Source organism: Mastomys coucha, unplaced genomic scaffold, assembly GCF_008632895.1.
Source record: "Mastomys coucha isolate ucsf_1 unplaced genomic scaffold, UCSF_Mcou_1 pScaffold11, whole genome shotgun sequence".
NCBI lineage: Eukaryota > Metazoa > Chordata > Mammalia > Rodentia > Muridae > Mastomys > Mastomys coucha.
Window position 1 is genome coordinate 30,649,048 of NW_022196893.1, and position 19,776 is coordinate 30,668,823.

General features: G+C 54.9%; 1 protein-coding gene and 1 long non-coding RNA gene across 9 annotated transcripts in view; one reads left to right on the forward strand and one right to left on the reverse strand.

The window, feature by feature from the left end:
- Positions 1-1,723: 1,723 nt before the first annotated feature.
- The window catches only part of Nckap5l (NCK associated protein 5 like), a 35,276-nt gene continuing 17,223 nt past the window's right edge, over positions 1,724-19,776 (reverse strand). For 4 of the 8 annotated variants that reach the window (XM_031355377.1, XM_031355367.1, XM_031355404.1 and 1 more), the window contains 12 exons: positions 14,981-15,040; positions 13,010-13,159; positions 12,557-12,625; positions 12,433-12,471; positions 11,716-11,829; positions 8,616-8,729; positions 5,097-7,711; positions 3,881-4,040; positions 3,625-3,706; positions 3,063-3,371; positions 2,833-2,975; positions 1,724-2,607 (listed from right to left, as the gene is read on the reverse strand). In XM_031355377.1, the coding sequence (XP_031211237.1) occupies positions 2,398-2,607; positions 2,833-2,975; positions 3,063-3,371; positions 3,625-3,706; positions 3,881-4,040; positions 5,097-7,711; positions 8,616-8,729; positions 11,716-11,829; positions 12,433-12,471; positions 12,557-12,625; positions 13,010-13,120 (3,966 nt within the window). In that variant the 5' untranslated portion in view covers positions 13,121-13,159; positions 14,981-15,040 and the 3' untranslated portion in view covers positions 1,724-2,397. Of the gene's footprint in view, positions 2,608-2,832; positions 2,976-3,062; positions 3,372-3,624; positions 3,707-3,880; positions 4,041-5,096; positions 7,712-8,615; positions 8,730-11,715; positions 11,830-12,432; positions 12,472-12,556; positions 12,626-13,009; positions 13,160-14,980; positions 15,041-16,416; positions 16,468-19,776 lie in introns of all 8 variants that reach the window. The other 4 variants (XM_031355387.1, XM_031355397.1, XM_031355430.1 and 1 more) reach the window with 3 other exon arrangements.
- On the forward strand, positions 11,876-14,708 carry LOC116079656. The gene is made up of 3 exons (XR_004114113.1): positions 11,876-13,193; positions 13,290-13,787; positions 14,480-14,708. It is a non-coding gene; the product is annotated as an uncharacterized LOC116079656 (long non-coding RNA).

Below are 19,776 nucleotides of genomic sequence, written 5' to 3' on the forward strand. Positions count from 1 at the left end.
AAAAAAAAAAAAAAAAAAAAAAAAAAAAAAAAAAAAAAAAAAAAGCTGGTCCCCTACCCTAAAATCTAAAGTCACAGACGACCCACAAGTACTTACCGTGAACTTGTGGCTTTAAGAGATTTATTTATACACTTGAGTTACCCCAGAGAATAAGGGCGGGGATCTCGAGTTCGCAGCGGAGCATGCTTTCTTTTTTTAAAAAAGGAAACAAAACATACTATTTGTAGACAAAAAGGGAAGGAAAGTTGAAAAGAAAGAAGGAAAAGAAAACCCTGGCAGCCTAGAGAGGCTTTTTTTTTTCCTTTTTCTTTCTTTTTTGGGGTGTGTTTGGGGGCGGGGGTGCTTCCTGCAAAAGTGCCAGAGAGGAGCCCGCCTCTTTCCCGCCTTGGCCTTTTGGGGGAGGGCAGCTGTCTGGCAGTCTGAACTTCCTGTGTTTGGGAAACCCAGCTCAGGTCTTCCGTGAACATTCGCCCATTGTTCTTGAGGAGAGTGAGGTCACAGTGACTTTAAGAGCAGCTGTTGCAAACGGAGACACCAAGTGTTGTGCGCCAGCCAGGATCAAGGGGGCTTTCAGCGAAGCCTTCCTTGGCCGCCAAGAAACTGGGGTCCCTGGAGTATCAGTAAACTCACCCACATGCTCTCTCCCCAAAATCCTTTCCGTTGGAACTGAGCCCTGGGTGGGGGTGGGGCACTGTCCTGTGGGCTATGGCTGATCATGGCAGGCAGGGCTGCCTCCAGGGACCGCTATGGTGCATGCAGCCTATCTTGCCCTGGGACATTTCTCCAATTGACTCATACTGACCCAGGGACCAAGGTGGCACCTGGTATTTTCAAATTCTTAGCATACTGAGCAGATCCCTGGTGAGAACGTTTGGTCTCCTTTGGTCTTAGCTTTGAAGGGAACGAGAGAAAACTCAAGCCCACCATGCCAAACTCCTTTCTGGAAGAAATGGAATCCAGAAGGCCAAAGCAGTTCTAACAGGAAATAATGTAATGCATCAGGCTTAGGCCAATAACAGGTCAAGAAACCAGTCAGGAGGATGCCGGCTTCCTTTAGCCCTCCTAGGAAGAGGCAGGCACAGACCTGCATGTCAGACCCTGTTCTGGTCTTGTTAATTTCTTCAATGATGACGTCAGCTGAGGGAAGAAGGCAGATGTGGAATGGAGTGAAGAGCATGAAGAAGGCTGCTGGTGGGGTCACCTGGCCTCTGATACACAGATGAGGAAAACCAAGGTTTGTAGTGATAGGGGTTTTTTTGGAACACCAGCTCTGGTGATAAAAATCCTTGGCTTCTAGTGTTCCCAAGCCACTAGATGGTTTATAAAGCACGAGGAAGTGGGGAGAGAGATGGCATGGTGTGGTGTGCCACTGTGAGGGTAAGCCTACCAGGCCCCGCCCATCTCGGCCTGGGTAGTTACCTACTGTTCCGTGTTTTCACGAAAAGCCAGTGAGACTGCTCTGAACTGGCCCATCCCTAACCTGGAGCGTGGAGAGGGTTGAGTGCATGATCACAGACCTCTTCCCCATCTTCCTCTCCAAGGCTGTGCCCCCCCTGCTCAGGGACATCCTCCCAGCCTCAGATCTAAGCAGGTCCCTGTAAGTCACCTCCTAGGGAAGGGCACACAGCTTCGTAAGGGTACCTGGGGGTTCCCTGGACCTACCCGCCTGTCCACCTGAAGGGTTACAGAGATGCCAGCATACAGGGGGCTGCTGCCACACAACAGTCACGGTGGGGAGAGGCCTCCACGTTTTATTAGGGATACCGCAGAAGCAGAGGCTGCAAGCGGAGCAGCTGCTTTTCAACAACAGATAAATTAACCCAGCGTGGGTGGGGCATGGGGACTGGACCAGGCGCTTTTATATAGATATAAAAACGAAGATGAAGACAGACAAACGGATCTCACGGTGTGCGGAAGGGAGGCACCATTCAGACAGCAGGGAGGACCAGGACAGAGAGAGAAGGCAACTTGTCCCCTCCACCCCCAACCTCCATAAGCCTGGGGCTTCAAAAATCAGCCCCATGGGGGCTTGGGGCAAGGATGGTGCCAGGTTGGGCAGAGGTGGCACAGCTGTCGGGCAGGAAGCCCAGCACCACAAGATGGATGGCTCGGCCTGAAGTGGGAGCTGGGACAAAGCAGCCTGGAGCCCCCGGTCCCATAGAGCAGAGCCTTACTTTGGGGGAGTCGAGGGACTCCAGTGAGGTCTCTCCCTGAGCTGAGCATGGTTGTCCCATCCACAGCAGTGGTGGCATAAGCCAGGGACCCGTCGCCTCTTATCCACCTTCTCCTTGGTCCCTTCAGATCAAGCCTCACTGGCCCCGAGACGCGGGGCGCGGAGCAAGGAAGCAGGTCGTCTGGGGTCCCTAGCTCCCGAGGAATGGTGGTGGGTGCAGTCCCTCAACCCTGACTCCCACAGGAGGACAGCGAGTCATAGAGGGAGTCACTTAGGGATTCTGAGGTCTCCAGCCCAGGAGCACCCCCACTGGCCACTCGGCCTTCCTCGACCATGTCCGACGTGCTGGGGGTACGACTGCCTCCAAATGCTGGGCCCTGAGGCGTGGATGTGCGGCTGGGATCCAGGCTCTGTTTTCGGTCCACAGGCAGGGCCTAGAGGAGAGGTACTGCTCAGAGGGGAATCCTACCCACCCAGACTGCTGAGGGGGTTCACAGAGGCAGGGTTCTGAGGAGAAATGGAAGCCTTTTCCCAGAATGGGATGGGTTGGTGAGCTTATCCTCACCTCCTCTGGAGGTGCTGGCTGTATGCACCTCACAGAGACATCTCCCAGTCTCTCCCTCCAAGCACCCAGCCCTCTCTTCTCCCTGTAGCCTTACCATGGGGGTCCTAGGCAGTCCCTCCAGTTGTCGGGGTGGGCACAGGAAGGGGTCACTGGAGCTGCCAGCTGTTCTGGTGTTGGGGAAGGTCCAGTTCTTGGCCAGCTGGACAGGTGGGGGAGGACCTGGCTCTTCACAGGGATCTGTCCAGGAAGAAGGGGAAAGTGAACGCGTCTGACCAGCTCCAAGGAGCCTCTTAGGGATGCCCTACCACTTGCCGGGACACTCACCATCAGGACAGGTCTGATGGCTTCGGTGGCCTGGGGGAGCCTTGAGCAGCCCAGGGAAGGCTGGCAGGCTGGGGTGCCGCCCACTCACCAGCAGCTCTTCTATGCCTGGCACCTCCCGCTCTAGCGTGTGGGCACGGCGAGGGACTTTGGTGAGGCCCGGAGGCCGAGCTGGGGGTGCCCCCGGCGGGGGATCCAGACGCAGCGGCTTGGTCTTGGGGAGATTCTTGCTAGGGGTTCCACTGCTGCTATGATCTGGGGGTGGGAAGGTCCCAATGCCACTGTCCAAGGTTCGAGTCAGTGAGCCGCAGGCTGTGGAGGACAGGGTACACCGAAGAATAAGGCTCAGGCTCAGCCCATCCCACTCAGGGTTTTCCTGGCCCAAAAGACTCCTCCTGCAGAACTCGCCCCACCCCTGCAACCCCCCCTCAGGACAGGGAGAATCATGCCTTTGCCACCACGGAGATCCACATCCCCAACAGTCAGGGCCAAGCACCAAGATGCCACCCAGGACCGGGCACTGCTGCGGTGACAGGGAGTGAGGAGAGAAGGGGACCCTGCTGACCTGTGAAGTGTGAGGTGGAAACTGGCTCCGCCAAGCTGTCCTCTGAGGGCATCTCTTCTCGCCTACCTGGCTCACTGCTAGGCTGTGTGGGGTCAGAAGATCTGCATGTCCATTCCGGTGCCCCCCCCCCAAGGTCCCCACGGCACCTTTGGGGGTGTGTGAGGCCAAGCGGTAGGCACAATGTAGACTAACAGTGTCCAGGCGCCCATGAAGACTAAAGCCAGGCCCTCAGCACAGGCGCTGACTAAGAGCTTACCTTGCCAGGCTTTCCGCAGCCCTGAAGTGGGCCTACCAGGCCATTCCGAGGCCCACAGGCAGGCCACGGGTTCTTGGGGTCGGTGGACACTGGTTGGAAATCCCCATACTCAGGCTTGGGCTCCCGCCAGCTCTTGGGGGGCAGCTCCTTGCCATCCACCCTAGGACAAGAGTGCGATGGATGTGAGGGAAGCTGCTGCCTAGCAATTGCTAGGGTCCAGGCTTAGCTGGAGTGTCTGTCAAGGCTTTAGGTATTGTTAGGATGGGAATGCTGTTGGCCCCTGGCGGTACCAGGCTGAGGCTGGTGGGGCTCTGAATTTGAGGCCAGCCTGGTCTACACAGAGCGTTTTGGGCCAGCCTACATATTCAGACCCTGTCTCAAACAAGCACAAAAGATGGAAATGCTTTCAGAGGTAGAACCTCTCAGGAAGCAACTAGGATCAGTCATGGTCATGAGGACACAGACCCTCACGACTGGTGGCTTTTAAAGACACAGATGCCAAGCACCACACTCTGTGCCTCGTCCCGTGACACTCTGAGTTGCCGCAGGACTCTGGAAGCAGAAGGCAACTACCAGATGTCTAGAACCACAGGCGACAATGACCCTCTTTATAAGAGCTGTTTGTTTTAGAAACACATTTAATTAGTGATACAAAACAGACTAAGGCACCAGCCACAAGCCCTCCAACACTGCTGCCCACTCTGGGAAGAGGGACCTGTGGATGCTCTCTTCAACACCTCCTGAAGCTTAGGAAAGGCAGGGTGGTTGGAGGGGCAAGCAGAGAGAGTGGAGGGGCAGGAAAGAACACGGGAGCCCACCTTCACCTCTTCCCAGGGCCACTGTGCCTAGTGCGAGTTCTTCAGCTTTTTTACCCAGTTGGCCTAGACAGAGTAAACACGGTAAGTGGTCCCCTTCTCTAACCCACGACACCATAATGGCAGGAGTCAAAGGGCAGTCCTCTTGCCCCTTCCCCAAGGTGGACTTTCATTAGACAGACGAGGAGCCACCATGTGCTTCCTTGTACAGATACCGAGGGGCTGCAAGGGGCAGGGATCCGGAAAGATCTGGCAAGTGAGAGCTAGTCTCACTGAGTTAACAGCAGCCAGTGAGGACAGCCGTGCTGCTGGCACTGTGTGCCCCTTGACCTCTGGGAAGCTCAGACTCCCAGGGCGGCCCCAGCCCACTGGGTACCTGACCCCTGGTCCCAGGCCCTTACCTGTTCAGCAGCTGCTGCATAAAAGTGTCTGCACCCTGGTACATGCCGGCCAGCTGGCCTTGCGCCTGCCCCAGACCAGGGCTGGGCACGGTGGCTGGGCCCCCAGGCCGTGGGCGCGCTCTGCTCAGATAGGCCTTCTCTTCCTCTAGGGCTCGGCGCAGGTCTTCTGCCTTCGCCATCAGCTTGGAGATGTTGAGGCTCTCCGCCTCCAGCTTCCGGCCTTCTGTCTTGACTTCTTTCCGGAGTGGGGAGGCCCCACCAGCCCCTTCCTTGTTTTTGGTAGCCTCTGTGCGTCGGTTCAGAGCTGGCAGCTTGCTCTTTTTAAGGCCAAACCAGCTGGCAATGCTGCTGGTGTTGCGGTGCTTGGCTTCGGAGCCTGGAGCCCGTTCCTGACCTTGAAGGCGCAGCACATTTTCCTCGATGCCCTTCATCACCTTCTCCTCGATGGCCGAGTGTGGGGCTGGCCCTTCGGGGCCCTGGCTTGGGTCTGCCGGTCCGGGTCCTGGGGATGTAGGCTGGCCAACTATGCTGCCACAATCTGCCCAGGGTGGGACCTTCACTTTGTCGGGCTTAGGGGGCTCCTTGGTGCCTAAGGGTGCCACAGGGCGGGGCACCACCTTGGTGGGGGACTTGGAGGGTAGCTTTGTGGGGCTGCTGTGAGGGCTTTTGGGTTTGCCCAGGCTGGGGGCTGAGGTTGGCACCTTTGCAGGTGTGCGGGGCACCTGGGGACACAGAGCCCCCGCTAGCCGACTCTTGGCCAGCTCCACTTTGGTGAGGCAGCTCCTCGGTGAGATGGGATCCAGATCCACTCGCGCTCCCATGGAGTGCGAGGAGTAGACTCTGGCACCAGGATCCGTAAGTCCAGGTTCCTGTTGCTTCAGGCTGCTTGTGCCCAAGGCCACTGCTCCCCGAAAGACACCCTTGGCTTCTGACTGCTCGAGAGGTCTTGTGCTGGGAGGCATGTCTCCAGGACACTCACCCGACCGCACTAGTGCCCTGGCTTTCTCAGTGCTAGACCGGGCTGGCACTCCATTCTTCTCTGGACCCAGAGGCCCCTCGGGGCCTGTCTTCAGTTTTCCAAGTGCTGCCAATCTGTCTCGCAAAGGTGTGTGGCTAGGGTCACCAGGTCGTCGCCCTGATCCCTGGCCAGGCTTCCTGGATGAGCCCCCCAGGGCCCTGCGGCCGGCGTGGGGAGACTCAGAGCCTGCCCTGTCCGTACTCTTCTCCTGGGGGCTGCTGTAGGGACAGGATTCTGGGAGGCCAGGGCTGGGGGCCCCGGGGCTCCTGAGCACCTCAGGGGTCTGGGGTACCTCCAGAGTCAGTTGTGGGTAGGCAGGAACCTGCAGCGGGGATGGAGGCGGCTCTGGGGAGGAATCCCTAAAGGTGCTCCGGGAAAGGTCCAGGATGTTTTCAAAGCAGGGAGACACTACTGGCCCTGGAGACAGTGTAGTGGACACAGCCGACTGGGAGGGTCTGAGCTGCACAGAGTCTGGCATTATGGAGCAGGGTAAAGGGCTGCCGGGCAGGCCCTGCACCCCCTCTGGGGACAGCTCTCCTCCACCCAGACCCCTTCGAGCCAGTAGTGGAGAGGGGCTACCATCTGAGCCACTATTTCGACAAGGGATTCGAGAACTCCGGGGAAGTTGGGGACTGAGTTGGGGACCTCCTGGGCTGGGGACCTTCTCTGAGGCTGGAGGCAGCTTGAGAAACTTGAGACCTCTGGCTGGAGATGGCAGAAGGGGTCCCTGGGAGTCCCCGGGGGAGGGGGGCCCAATCTGGAGCTTGCTTTTCACCTGAGATGAGGAATGGGGATGGCCAGGCCGGGAGCCCAGCGGGGCGTCCCCTGCACCCATGAGCACGCTGAGGAGGGGGAGGGGCCCCTGGCCCTCTGAGGTAGCACCGAAGCCCAGCCTGGTGGTCTCTGGCGTACTTCCACCCCAAGCTGACTTTGGGAGGCCTTTGGACTGGGACACCTGTGGGGGTCCTGGATCTGGTGAGGATGGCTTCCCAGCACCTGGGTGGTCGCCACCGAGGGGGCCTGTAGCCCCGGCCAGGAAAGCTTGGAGGTAAGTCTCTGTGTCTCCAAGGAGTTGGCCCAGATTTAACTGCTTGCGGGCCAGGGCACCAAGCAGGGTGTCAGGGCTGGGGGCTTCATTGGGGTCTCCTGCTTCATCAGAAGAAGATGAAGAGCTGCTGCCTGGAGCACAGTGTGGGCCAGAGCTGGGGCCCTGGGCTGGCGGTGGGGCCCTGCTAGAAGCCCAGGGTTGCCGGATGCCTTCTTCTTCCCCAGGGCCCCCTAAGACACGCTCCCAGTGCAGCAGTGACCCTAGGCTCGCCGGACCGAGCAGCAAGTAGGGTGTCCAGGGTGAGGGTTCAGGCTGTGGTGGGCTGCAGAGCTCGCCATTGATGGGCTCTGGGGAGCCAGGGCCTTGGCCTGTGGGTCTCCAGGGGGTAGCAGGTGAGCACAAAAGCAAAGGGTCAGTCTCTTCCAGGGCTCGCAGCACCTCTAAAATCTGAGCTTTCTTCCGAAGAAATGGGGACAGGGCATCCAGCGCTGGGGGTGGAGTGGCCGGGGGGCCTGGGCCACCTGGCCGTAACTGCGGCTCCCAACACACCTGGGAGGAGAAAAAGCGTGAGAAGGAGAGAGACTCTGGCTGGTGCTCGAGGCCCAGGCCTTAAGGTAAACATTTCATAAAAGTATGTAGGAACACGCCATCCTGTCTTTCTGTACCACAACAAATCCCCTTGGGATATGACGCCTCGGCTTCCTCGAGGGTCGCCGACCCCGCCTAGCCGGGTTGTCGTACCTCACACACACTCGTAGACTGAGTACCCCATGGCCAGTTTCCTATCCCCATTACTCTTTTTACACTGCCAGTCTGACCAGTTAACAGTGCTGGCCTGTGTTTGTTCTAGGCTGGAGGGAGGCCTGCCTGTGTTCCGGCTCCAGAAAGTACACAAGTTCAAGAAGAGGGTGTATCATGGCCGAGACTCAGTCACTCATGGCAGGCAAGCCTGGGCCTTGCCCAGTCAGAGCTGACCGGCAGGTAGGAGTTCCAGCAGGCCCGGGGATGGCCCCATGCAAATCTTCTGCTACCCAGCCCTGTCCTGCACAGCGCTTATCTACATGTGCTCTGGAATCAGGGTATCAAGCCCAGTTCTACCTCGTTCACATGACCTCCAGCAAGTCATGTGACCTCTAAGTATCGTAGCATCAGCTGTGAAATGAGACAGTGACTGTTTAGCCCCATAAAGTAAGAGCCCTGTCCGAGGTGGCCTGCCTAGTTGGTGCCCAGCACGGAATGAGTCTGCAGGTGTGCGCTGTGACTCCTGCTGCATGACATCATACACCGCGTGCAGGCCATGACTGGGGGAGGGTATGAGGCTGCAGCTGAGGGCTCACACTTCCATCCTGGACAGGAGCCTGCACAGGAAAGAGCCTGTCCCCAAGACTTGTTAAGAGCCCGTGGTGGCGCCTCTAGCCAGTGAGGCACAAACCCTAGTGCCCACTGCTCCTACCTCTCTTTGCCCAGCACAGTGTCCTAAAGGCAGTGAGGTGGCTGGTCCCTCAGTGGCGTTTGGGGATGGGGAGGCTGGTCGTTCTGATGGCGGCTGGAGTGGGGTGAGTGGGATCTGCAGAGAGAACACAGATGTCATTGGCCCCTCAAAAAGAACACTACCATGAAGGTCCCTTCCTATTCTGACCACCTAGGATCTAAGAAACTGAAGCCATGCCAGGAGGTAGTGGCACTTGGAAGGCAGAGGCTGGTGGACCTTTGGGAGTTCGAGACCAGCCTGGTTTATAGTACAAGTTCCAGGATAGCCAGGGATACACAGAGAAGACTTGTCTCGGAAAAACAAACACTTCCCCACACCCTTCCTCCCCAAAAGCCAGGCACAGTGGGCGTGCACAGTTCACTCCAGCTTGCAGCTAGCAAGCGACCAGCAACAGGCCCTTTCCTGTCTCTCCAGGACAAGGAGGACAGTACCTGAAGGATGTCATGCCAAGGGTGACTTCTGCTGCTGTGCAAGCTCGCACATCCCTCCGACCCCCCGCCTGTCTGTCCATCCGTCTCCTTTCTCTCTCTCTCTCTCTCACACACACACACACACATGAAAGGCAGCGAGCTGTCATTCTGAATTCCCCAGTCTCATGGAGATATCTACTCTCCAGATTGTACAAGGAGCATGTAGCCCCGGCTTCCTATTTTGCTGACTCTTGGTCCTTGAGAGTTCTTGCATGTTGAATGGGGATGAGTCAGCTTTAACCCTTCACTCACCTCGCCCCCCACAGCTCCTGTAGCGTCTGGACCTTGCCCTTGGCCATTTGCAGCCCAGATCTGCACTTCTGGCCTGACAGTGTGCTTGGCATTCCCATCCCCTTGAGCCCCTGACCTTATTCAGAGGCTTTTAGTCTTGTACAGGAAGCTAACACGGCCTTTCCCTAAAGTACTTCTGTGCCTTGAGGCCTCTTCCCCCGCCGCTGGCGGCTGGAGAACCTCTACCTCCGGGGCTGTGGATCCTTCAAACAGCTCCTGCTCTTCCTCCTCACTTCCTTCCACACATCCTTCATCCACCCAAGCTGAAATCGTGCCACCCTCTGGGTGTTCCTTCCATGGGGGATTCCTCCTCCGCAGCCATCTACAGACTCTGTCAGGCTCCTTTCTACCCAGCACACAGGTCCAATGTCACTTCCTTGCAGGAACTTTCTTAAGTCTGTGTGTATGGTGTGCATGCGTGTGCATACATGCATGCATGCACACACGCACGCTCTTAGGCACTCTTCCTCAGGAGTCACCTGCCTTGTTTCTTAGAAACAGGGCTTGTCACTGGGACCTAGGGCTCAAAGAGTAGACTCAGCTGGCGGGCCAGTGAACCGCTGGGATCTTCCTCTCTCTACCTCAGAGCTTGGGTTGTAAGCATATGGCATCATGTCCAGCTTTTTACAAGGGGTGCTGGGGACTACACACAAGCCCTAACGTTTTGCATGACAAGTTCCTTACCACCAAGCAAGCCACCCTCCAGGTCTTCCGTCCTCCGAGGCCTAGCTGTCCCTCTCCTGTACCCTGGGACAAGCAGAGCTGCCACACTTGACTCTAGCATGGCTGTCCGTGGACTGCCTCTTAGCGGTCTCAGCCTTCAGGGACACACTCACCCTGCACAGGATGTAACACCACAGGACCTTGAGATGGGCCAGTTTGCCAAGGCCTGGCTCCCAAGGAAAGCTCAATTAGTGTCTGCTCAATGGAGCTGTCAAGCCAGAGAAGCACACCCCGGGAGTCACATTAATAATACTAAACTGCTGCCATTGACTGACTTTCTATGGACCAAGCACCAAGCACCATATATTACCTCATTGAACGAGAGTGTTTCTGTGCCATTTGTAAGGGGAAAAACCTATAGTTTATGTAGTTTGATACTCTGCCCAAGGTCACACTTAGCTAAAAGGCAGTTAGAACCCCAACCTGTTTATTTGAGACCAACACTTAATGCTTATAATTTTCCATCGCATTATGGTAACTTGGGTGAGAACTCTACTGGACCGACCCTCAGTGATCCCGGAGTTCATTCAGGATTTTTAAAAAGAGTCTTAGGTTGTGCTGTGTTTGGCTCTCAGTCACTGGAATGGAGGAAGCCTGGAGACTGCTAGGCCTCAGGGGTTCCTGCAGAGGCACAACATGGGCAGGGGCAACTGTGGGCTGCCCACTGCTGCCTGGGATCCGATTCATGGGGATCAGATACCAGGTTGGGTCATTTGGACAGATATGGCTCAGCTTCGCCCTGATAGAGAGCGTCTTCCTTCCTTGTCAGAACGGGGGCAGGGGCTGGCTGCTATCCTCCTTCCAGGCCATTCTTCTCTGCATCTTATTCCATCCTTGGGGCTCCTGACAGAGTGACATCTGTGACAACTGATCCCAGGACTGATTCCCAGAGCTAGCCCCCCTGCGTCCCCCACTGTTCCCGGGGTTAGGGGGCAAGGTCCGGGCTGCTAGCAGAAACCAGTGCCCGTGAATGTGCAAGCCAGGGTGTGCAGCCACCCACACCCAGTTAATGGGTGAAGTGCCGTTCTTGTCCTCTCTGTGACACGCAGCTCTGGGCTCCTTATGCTTAGCCCTGCCCTGGCTCTGGCCAGGAAGAAGCCACGTCACTGGCCACAGGGACCTCTAGAGAGCTGGAAATAACTGCATTTACATCCTCCACCCAACTCCCACACAGGGCAGGGTAAATCCAAGCTTTCTCTGTTATAAGAAAGGGTACCCTGGGAGTGAGGGCATGCCTCTCCTCTTAGTACTTAGGTAGCTGAGGCAGGAGGACTGCCTGAGTGGTACGTCCAGCCAGGGATGCAGAGTGCGACCCTATCTTCCCCCTCCTCCTCCAACAACAACTAGTAAGGAAGGACACTGTCTGGCTGAGTAGGGAGAACAGGGGAGGGCCTGACAGATGAGTCTGGAGGGACTTGAGAAGCCCTCCTTCAGCTAATACACAAGTCTGTTAGTCCAAGCACGCCTTCCCCGAAAGGCCGCAGGCCTGTGCTGAGACAGCTGACACTCTGCTCCTATGAGGTGAAGAGAGGAGCAAGTGGAGGCTAATGGGGCCCACAGGAGAATGTTCTGCCCACCTGAGGGAGGGGGCTGGTCGTCAGCTTCTGCTGCAACAGTGCGCTCAATATCTGATTCTGCCGCTCCAGGTCAAACACCCTCTTCTTCAGCTTGATACACTCCTCCCGCAGGTCCTGTCCACCCAGGAAGGACAGGAAACAAAGGTGAGGAAGCAGGAGAGGAGGGCGACTTCCCGTCCCAGCCAGCTGTACTCACAGCTACAGCCTCTGGGGATGAGCGCTCTAGGTTTACTATCCTAATGGATGATAAAGGCCAGTCTCTGTCATTTCCACCATTTCTGCAGCTGACTTCCTCCCTCCTAGAAGCCATGTCAAAAGGGAGGGGCATCTAAGGCGTGGGAGACCCTGCAGTCAAAGTGGCCCATATCACAGTGAGCCTGAAGAAAACATTTCAAGGCCGCTGGGAGCAGTTTGAAGGTGCTAGAGAAATCAGCAGGGCTCTGGGTAAGGGAAGGTATTCTAGTGCAAATTGAAGCTCCCACGGTTCAGAGACCTGGCCTTACCAACCTACTCTGCTTCCCTGTAGAGAATAATGGGCCAGTCAGAGGCAGTGGCACAGGCCAAATGGGCCAACAAGGAGCTGCTCCTCGGCCATTCTGTGGTGGTAGAGACTTAGTTGAGCAAGTGTCTGGAGTCCCAGCACGGGGCCTCCTGACTATACCTTGGGTCTATCCTGCAGCAGTTGGGTGGGGGTGAGATATTCCTGAATCCACTCACCTTCTGGTTCAGTAGTGCCTGCACCACGTGGTTGGCAACCTGGGGACACAAAGCCCGGGAGCTGAGCTGGCATTGTGCCCACCCACCCCGTCCTCAGCCCTGTCCTTCGGCAAACCCCACAGACCTCATCCAGACAGCGTTCGTAAGTCTCCCGCTGGTTCTCATTGGCCTGCGCAAGCGCCGAGTTCTCTGCCTACAGTGAAAATGGAAACATGGAGGCTCATTTGTACCCTGGGAGTGAGGGTGGCGTTGTGGACAAGCTTTGCCCTGTCCATCAAACTCCTGGGCCAGGGTTATCTGGCTGTTTTACTCAGTAGCCTCTATGGCCACTACTGTCCTTGGAGCCATCAGAGCCATAGAGGTCAGGGTCAGGGTCAGGGGAGACCCTTGGGGCATAGGACAGCTACACACCCTTTGCTGCCGCCTGAGCTGGACAGAGAAGGGGAACCAGGCCTCCCCTGGGGAGCTTTAGTAAAGAAACACCCAGCCCTCTCCCGCCTGGCAAGCTTTCTCCATACTGAGCTCTGAGGTGGGCAGCCCTGACTCCCCACGCCCTACCCTGTCTTCGACCACATACCTCCAGCTCCCGAAGTCGGTGCAAAAGGTCCTGGCAGGTGCCGAGCTCCATGCTCCCGTCTTCGCCAGCAGGCGGCCTCGGGTTTCCAGTGCCTGCGGCTGGCTGCTCCATGGCCTTGGGAGTCAGGCTCTGGAAACAAGGCCTGGCAGGCTACTCCCAGGCAAGAGAGAGAAGGCAGGAGGAGGTGACAACACTCTTTAGTGACTTCTGTTACACTTTGATAGTACAACAGCTCAAGGTCGGGCTGGGTGACTCTTGGTTTACGCTTTCGTGCCTACAGGAGCCCCAGCTCTCTCACACACCCTGCACAGGGCCTGGAGTCCGAATTCTCTGCTGGCGAATCAGCTGCCCTGAGACTCAACGTCCTTGTTTACAAAGTAACACCAACTCCAACTAACGTAACTCACTGTTGACACATAAAACTTAAACCTGCCAAGGGAATTAATTAATTAGTTTGGTTTTACAAGACAGGGTTCATTTGGTAACAAGCCCTGGCTGTCCTGGACTCACTCTGTAGACCAGGCTGGCCTTGAACTCACAGAGATACGTCCATCTCAGTCTTCCAAGGACTAAAAGTGTGCACCACCACACCAGGCACCAAGGGGATTTGAAGATGGGCTGAATCTACGGCTCAGCTAAGAGGGCTGCCTGCTCTTCCCGAGGACCCAGGTTCAATTCCCAGCACCCGAACCACAGCTAAGCTTTGTCTCTCCTTGGACACAGCATGAAGCATCCTTTGTGCCTCCTACACTCCCTCTTCTGGCTCCAAATGATCCAGGTACTTTGAGAGAGCTTAAAACACTGCCGCGAAGGTCCCAGGGCGCCAGCGGCTTTGCACGTACTGACCTGTCTGCTGGCGCCTCTCGATGCCACCTGCCTCGCAGCTTGGCCAGGCCTTTCTATTGTCCCTTGGGCTCTCAAGCTCTGCCTGTGCTCGATGCTGTTCTCAGCAGTTCTATAGTGGTCCCCTGACCATGGCTGTTGGCTTCTGAGCACAGGGCCCAGTACTCGCTTCCCTGACCAATCCCACTCTTCCTGTGCCGTCCGGCAATGCAGGACGCAGACTGAAGACCAGAGACCAGAATACCCTGGATACACAGGAGCACAGCAGAGCGCTCTGCTGTGTCTTTCCCATTCAGGAGGCTCCTGCTGGGGCGCTTAGCTTGAAATGTTAGTCTTCATCTTTCACCTGAGCAAATCCCAGCAATCCTTCGTGTTATGTATATCCCTGCTCGAATCTGCAGTGTCCCCCGTGGGCTCATGTTGAGCCCACGTCCCCTGAGCAGCAGTCTCTAGAACCTTCGGAGGATTTAGCTTGGTCTCTAAGCTCGAGGCTCCCTGGCCAGTAGCTCTGAACAGTTTTTACCTCAGACTTTTGCCACCAGAGACAAAGCCACTCTACACTGCCTTCCTTGCCAAGAGCCAAAAAAAGGGTCTGGCTATTTTTTTTTTAAACGTTATTTCCACCAGGTATTTTGGGCACAGCGACACAAGAACAATGACTACATCGCAATGCGGAACCTTCTGTTGAGGGATATATGCCCCTTAGCTTCCACCAATGGCTCCACTGCCCCATCCTTCCCAGTTAAAGGCCTCATCAAAGAGAATTAGAAAATGTGGATCAGGACTGGAGAGATGGCTCAGTGGTTAAGAGCACTGACTGCTCTTCCGAAGGTCCAGAGTTCAAATCCCAGCAACCACATGGTGGCTCACAACCATCCATAATGAGATCTGACGCCCTCTTCTGGTGTGTCTGAAGACAGCTACAGTGTACTTAGGTCCTGAATTCAATTCCCAGCAGTGTACTCATATACATAAAATAAATAAATCTTTAAAATAATTTTTTAAAAAAAGGGAGTTAGGTGCCTCTCAGCACCTAACCCTCACTCTCCTCCACTGTGAGGCACAGTGCAGCTCTCTCACCCCCAGTCTGTCCCCAGTCCCAGCATGCACAGACCCCAGGCCCCTCACCGATCTCTGTTCCTCCCCAGGCTGGCACGTCCACTCTGGCAGCCAGATGTGTCACCTCACCTGTAAAGGAGCAGAAAAGCAGTGTCAGTGTGGTGTTCCCTCTGTGTGTAGTGGGTCTGGAGTAAGCCTAGAGCCCTGCGTTTTTGCTTTCAAAGCTTCTACTTAACGGACAAGGGAGACATCAGAGGCCCGCACGGGGTCTAGATGAAACCCCTGATGGGAAATCATTCAGAGCAAAGAGCCAGTGCCAACCTTTTAAATCCGCTCAGCCTTCCCACTTTTTGTCTGGTGACATGGTTCCACTTGCCTCCACAAAGTTCCCAGCCAGAAGTCGCTTGCCTCCCAGGTGAGACGTCAGTGCCCTTCCAAACCCACACTGCCTCTAATCTTCTCATCACAGGAGGAGATAAACACTATAATCAATACTTGTATTTAGAGCAAATTAAGAAGTAGTAACTCTAGCATACACTGAATCTACCCTGTGTGTGTTTAGCGTCAAAAGCTTTTCTGTGCCCCTGCAAATTAATTATCTCTAACAATGCTGGTTGGGGTTACCAGCATTCTCTGGGTGAAGGATCCTGCTGCAACCCCACAGCTGGTTCACACAGCACACTGGACAGGCATGGATGTCCCTGCTCTGTGGTCTCAGCTGTACACATCCAAGCCTTACCATCAGCTACATCGAACAACTTATATGCAAGCTCTGCCCACCCTTGAGGCCATGGTAGGCAGAGCCTGCTGTATGGAATCCCATAGCTTTACAGCTGGGCAGATGGACTTGGGTTAAGACATTGACTCCAGAGAATTACTTTCCTGGCTTAAGAAATGGGTAAGATTACTCAACGCAAAGGGCAGGCGGAGGACACACTGAGGGTAACAAGTAAAGTTTTCAGCATGAGCTCACTGGACACTTCCGATCAGGCAGTACAAGCCTGTGGTGGTCTTGGGCTCATAGTGAATCTGAGTTCCAGCCCCTCTTCCCCCACTGGAGTCCTAGGTGCAGGGTGTCTACATGTCTTAGGCAAGGCCTAGCCCAGCCCAGTGTGTGTGTGTGTGTGTGTGTGTGTGTGTGTGTGTGTGTGTGTGTGTGTGTAGCCAGGGATAACAGGCAGAGGAGAGAAGCCTTTCTGGCATGTGTCAGTGCCAGGGGCCTTATGGCATTCCAGGCAAGCTTCTGAGACAGGGTTTCTCTGTGTAGCCCTGGCTGTTCTGGAACTTACTCTGTAGACCAGGCTGGCCTGTAACTCAGAGATCTGCCTGCCTCTGCCTCCCAAGTGCTGGGGTTAAAGGCATGTGCCGCCACTGCCTGGCTCAATACTAATTTTTAACACTCCACAAAAATATGTAGTCCTGGCAGTTGGAGAGATGGCTCACTTTCTGCTCCTGTAGAAGACTAGGGTTCAGTTCCCAGCACCCACAAGGCAGCTCATAAGCACCTGTAATTTGGTTCCAGGGTGTTCATCACCTTCTCCTCACCTCCAAGGGCACTGCAAAGACAAGGTGCATTTACATAGTGCAGGCAAAACACTCACACACATAAAATCAATATAATAAATCTTTTCTAAGTTAAAGACCTTTGTTATTTTAACATTGTAAAATGAGCTCAGTATAACTTGATTTGCTCCTGACATCATCTCATTTGATATATTTAGAAATGGGGGCCTGGGAAAAAATGAAAACAATTTTAAGAAGTTGTTTCCCTTCCCACACTCAAATGTAAAGGCCTCAGGTTACATTCACCAATCAACAGCTCTGCCTCACCCCAACACTGCGTCTGCCTATCATCTCCCAGCTCCAGTCTGTGGCTCCTGATGACCAGTGACCGACCACCAGCTTTCTCCTCAACCCTACACTCTGCACCCCCACGCCCACCCCAGCAACCCACAGGGAAGAGCAGTTGGCACATATGCCAACATCTGTGCCTTGGGGAGGTGGCTGGGATACACAGGGCAAGGCCCAGCGCCTGGAAATTATAAGGCTAGAGCCAGGGAAGGCTGAACAGCTCGTGTTCTTCAATGACAAAGCCCAAAAAGAGCACAAAGGTATTTACCAGGATGTCTCTTCATAAAACCCTTAAAAAGCATGCCAGGCAGGAGTGAGGGCCAGAACGTGAGGTCATTCTAGTCTTCCGTATTGAAGTACATACCCCAAAGGCAACCACTACCCCTCTCCAAATGTAACCCCCACAGAGGCAGAGGCAGGGGCCCAGTCCTGTAGGGATGCACTGGAGACCCTGTTGTGTCTGAGCTATGTGAGAGTAACGGTCGCTCCTGCAGCGCTCTCTGCAAGGGTTGCCTTGAGGAAAATTGTGAGTCACTCCCACTGTGGGAAAGACGCTGCTGTGCCCTGCTCCCGAGGCCTTGGCCAACCCAGGGCGGAATCTGCCACCAGCAGAGAGCAGGAAGCCGTCACCTACACAGGGGAGGACTCACGGAAAAAGCCCCCGCACTTACACTTGTGCTGGGGAGGGGCACACCTACATCTACATATTACATCTGTGTGGTTGTGTGCTCGAGCATGCGCCACATCTCACGCATGGAGGTCAGCTCTGTGGGTAACTTGTAGCAGTTGGTTCTCTCCTTCTACCACGCGGGCCTAGGTTGGCAGGCATGGTGGGAAGCAACTTCACACCCTAGGAAGCTGAAGATTTATTAAAGAAGGGAGATGTGCTGGCACAAGCCCAGAACACATAGGAGCTTAGGTTGAAGTGTCAGGAGTTCAAAGCCAGCCTGAGACTCACAGTGACAGACATTTCATCTTAAAATTTTAAAATGATTTTTCAAAAAAACCTTCCTGTAGCCCTCTAGGGGACACCAGAATGCAGTGACAGGATCACTTGGATCTCCTGACGAAGATGGGCTGCATTAAACAAAGTCTTCATAAGCCCTTTCCCCAGAGGCTGACCATGTGGGATGTCACTGAGCCAAGCACTTTCCTCCTCCCTTGGGGCTTAGTCGCACCAGTTGCTGGGGAAAACCCAGGCTGGGATCCCAGGATGGCCTTGGTTTCAAACATTCCTCTGTGTGGTTCCACAGCCCATCAGAAAGGCTGGATCACAGAACTCCTTGCCAGCCAGGCTGGGTAATGTGGGGGAGGCTGGATTTGGAAATTCTTAATGTGACTGGAAGCTTCGGTTAGAACTGCAAGCAAGAAGCCCCTCCCCTCATAAGGGGCCTGATTCACAGGGAAGTGACTTCAGTGCGGAGGAGGGGAAGGGCAAGCAGAGAGACAGGAAGGGAAAACTGCTGAGAAGTGTCTGGTCAGTCAGGCGTGTGGCTCGCACCTGTGATCTTGATGCTGAGGCAGGAGGGCTGCTGGGAGTTATGTGACAAGATGTGACACACCGGTTGGGATTAGAGCAAGACCCTGTCTTTAAACAACAAGACAGAAGGGTAAGAAACATGTTCCCCTTAAGTAAACTAAGAGACAGACCTTCAGAGCTAGCACTTGGGAGTTTGAGGCCAACCTGGTCGACCAAGAGTTCCAGGATAGCCATGGCTACACAGAGAAACCTTGTCTTGAAAAACTTGACAAGAAAAGAAGAGAGGAGGAAAGAAAAGAAAGAAAACATAAAAGGAAAAAAGAGAGAAAGAAAAAGAAAACCCCACGTAAACAGAGTAAGAATTTGGGGCTGGAGAGATGGCTCAGTGATTAGGAGCGCTGACCGCTCTTCCAGAGGTCCTGAGTTCAATTCCCAGCAACCACATGGTGGCTCACAACTATCTGTAACAGGATCTGATGCCCTCTTCTGGTGTGTCTGAAGACAGCTACAGTGTACTCATATACATAAAATAAATAAATAGGCCAGGAAGTGGTTCCACACATCTTTAATCCCAGCACTTGGGAGGCAGAGGCAGGCGGATTTTTGAGTTCGAGACCAGCCTGGTCTACAGAGTGAGTTCCAGGACAGCCAGGGCTATACAGAGAAACCCTATCTCAAAAAACCAAAAATAAATAAATAAATAAATAGATCTTAGAAAACAAACAACCAACAGTAAAAATTTAAACTTCAAAGTCCAGTGGCTCATGCCTGTGATCCAGGGATTGGGAGGGGGAGGCAGGAGAACTGGGCTAGTCCAGGCTACAGGAGACCCTGCCACATCCACCAAAGAAATGCCTTTATCTCTTCAGCGAAAGCCAGGTCTGTACATGCGCAGCTCCTGCCCCTCGGCCCTGCCCCCTTTAAATCTAGAAGGCTGGGACGGACAGACATTTCTGCACCTCAAGCACAGAGAGAAGAAAAGAAAAGAAAAGATAAAAGGAAAAAAAGAGACTGGCCTTTAGTCAGCCGAGGAGAGCAGAGGGTCTGTGCCCCCAGCCCCTCCTCTCCAGTGTGTGTGTGTGTGTGTGTGTGTGTGTGTGTGTGTGTGTGTGTGTGTGAAGCATGGTTGCCTGGTCCTCTCTCTCCTCACCTGGGCCATCAGCCAAGGCCTCCTGGCCCCGAGGAGCCCCTCACTTCCCAGCTGTTCGCTGAGCAGTCCTCCTGGGAGGAAAGCCAAGGGCAGGGTCTGGGGGAGGGGTGAGCAGCTGCAGGGAGTTAGAGATGGGGGCTTAAATTAAAGAGTCATCTGTGACACCAGCCAGTCCAGCTCCTAGCCAGCTGCTCTCTGGAATCCCAGCCTGTCACACCCAGGGGTCCACTTATAAAGAGCAAACCTTCGCACCCACAGCAGACAGGAGCAAGCTAAGAGGGTGTGAGCAGTGACAGGGTGAGACCTGAGAGAACCCACTTAATCTCTGCCTCTAAGAATTCCAACTGGACTCACTCCCTCTGCAGGGAAAGAAGCCAAGAGAGG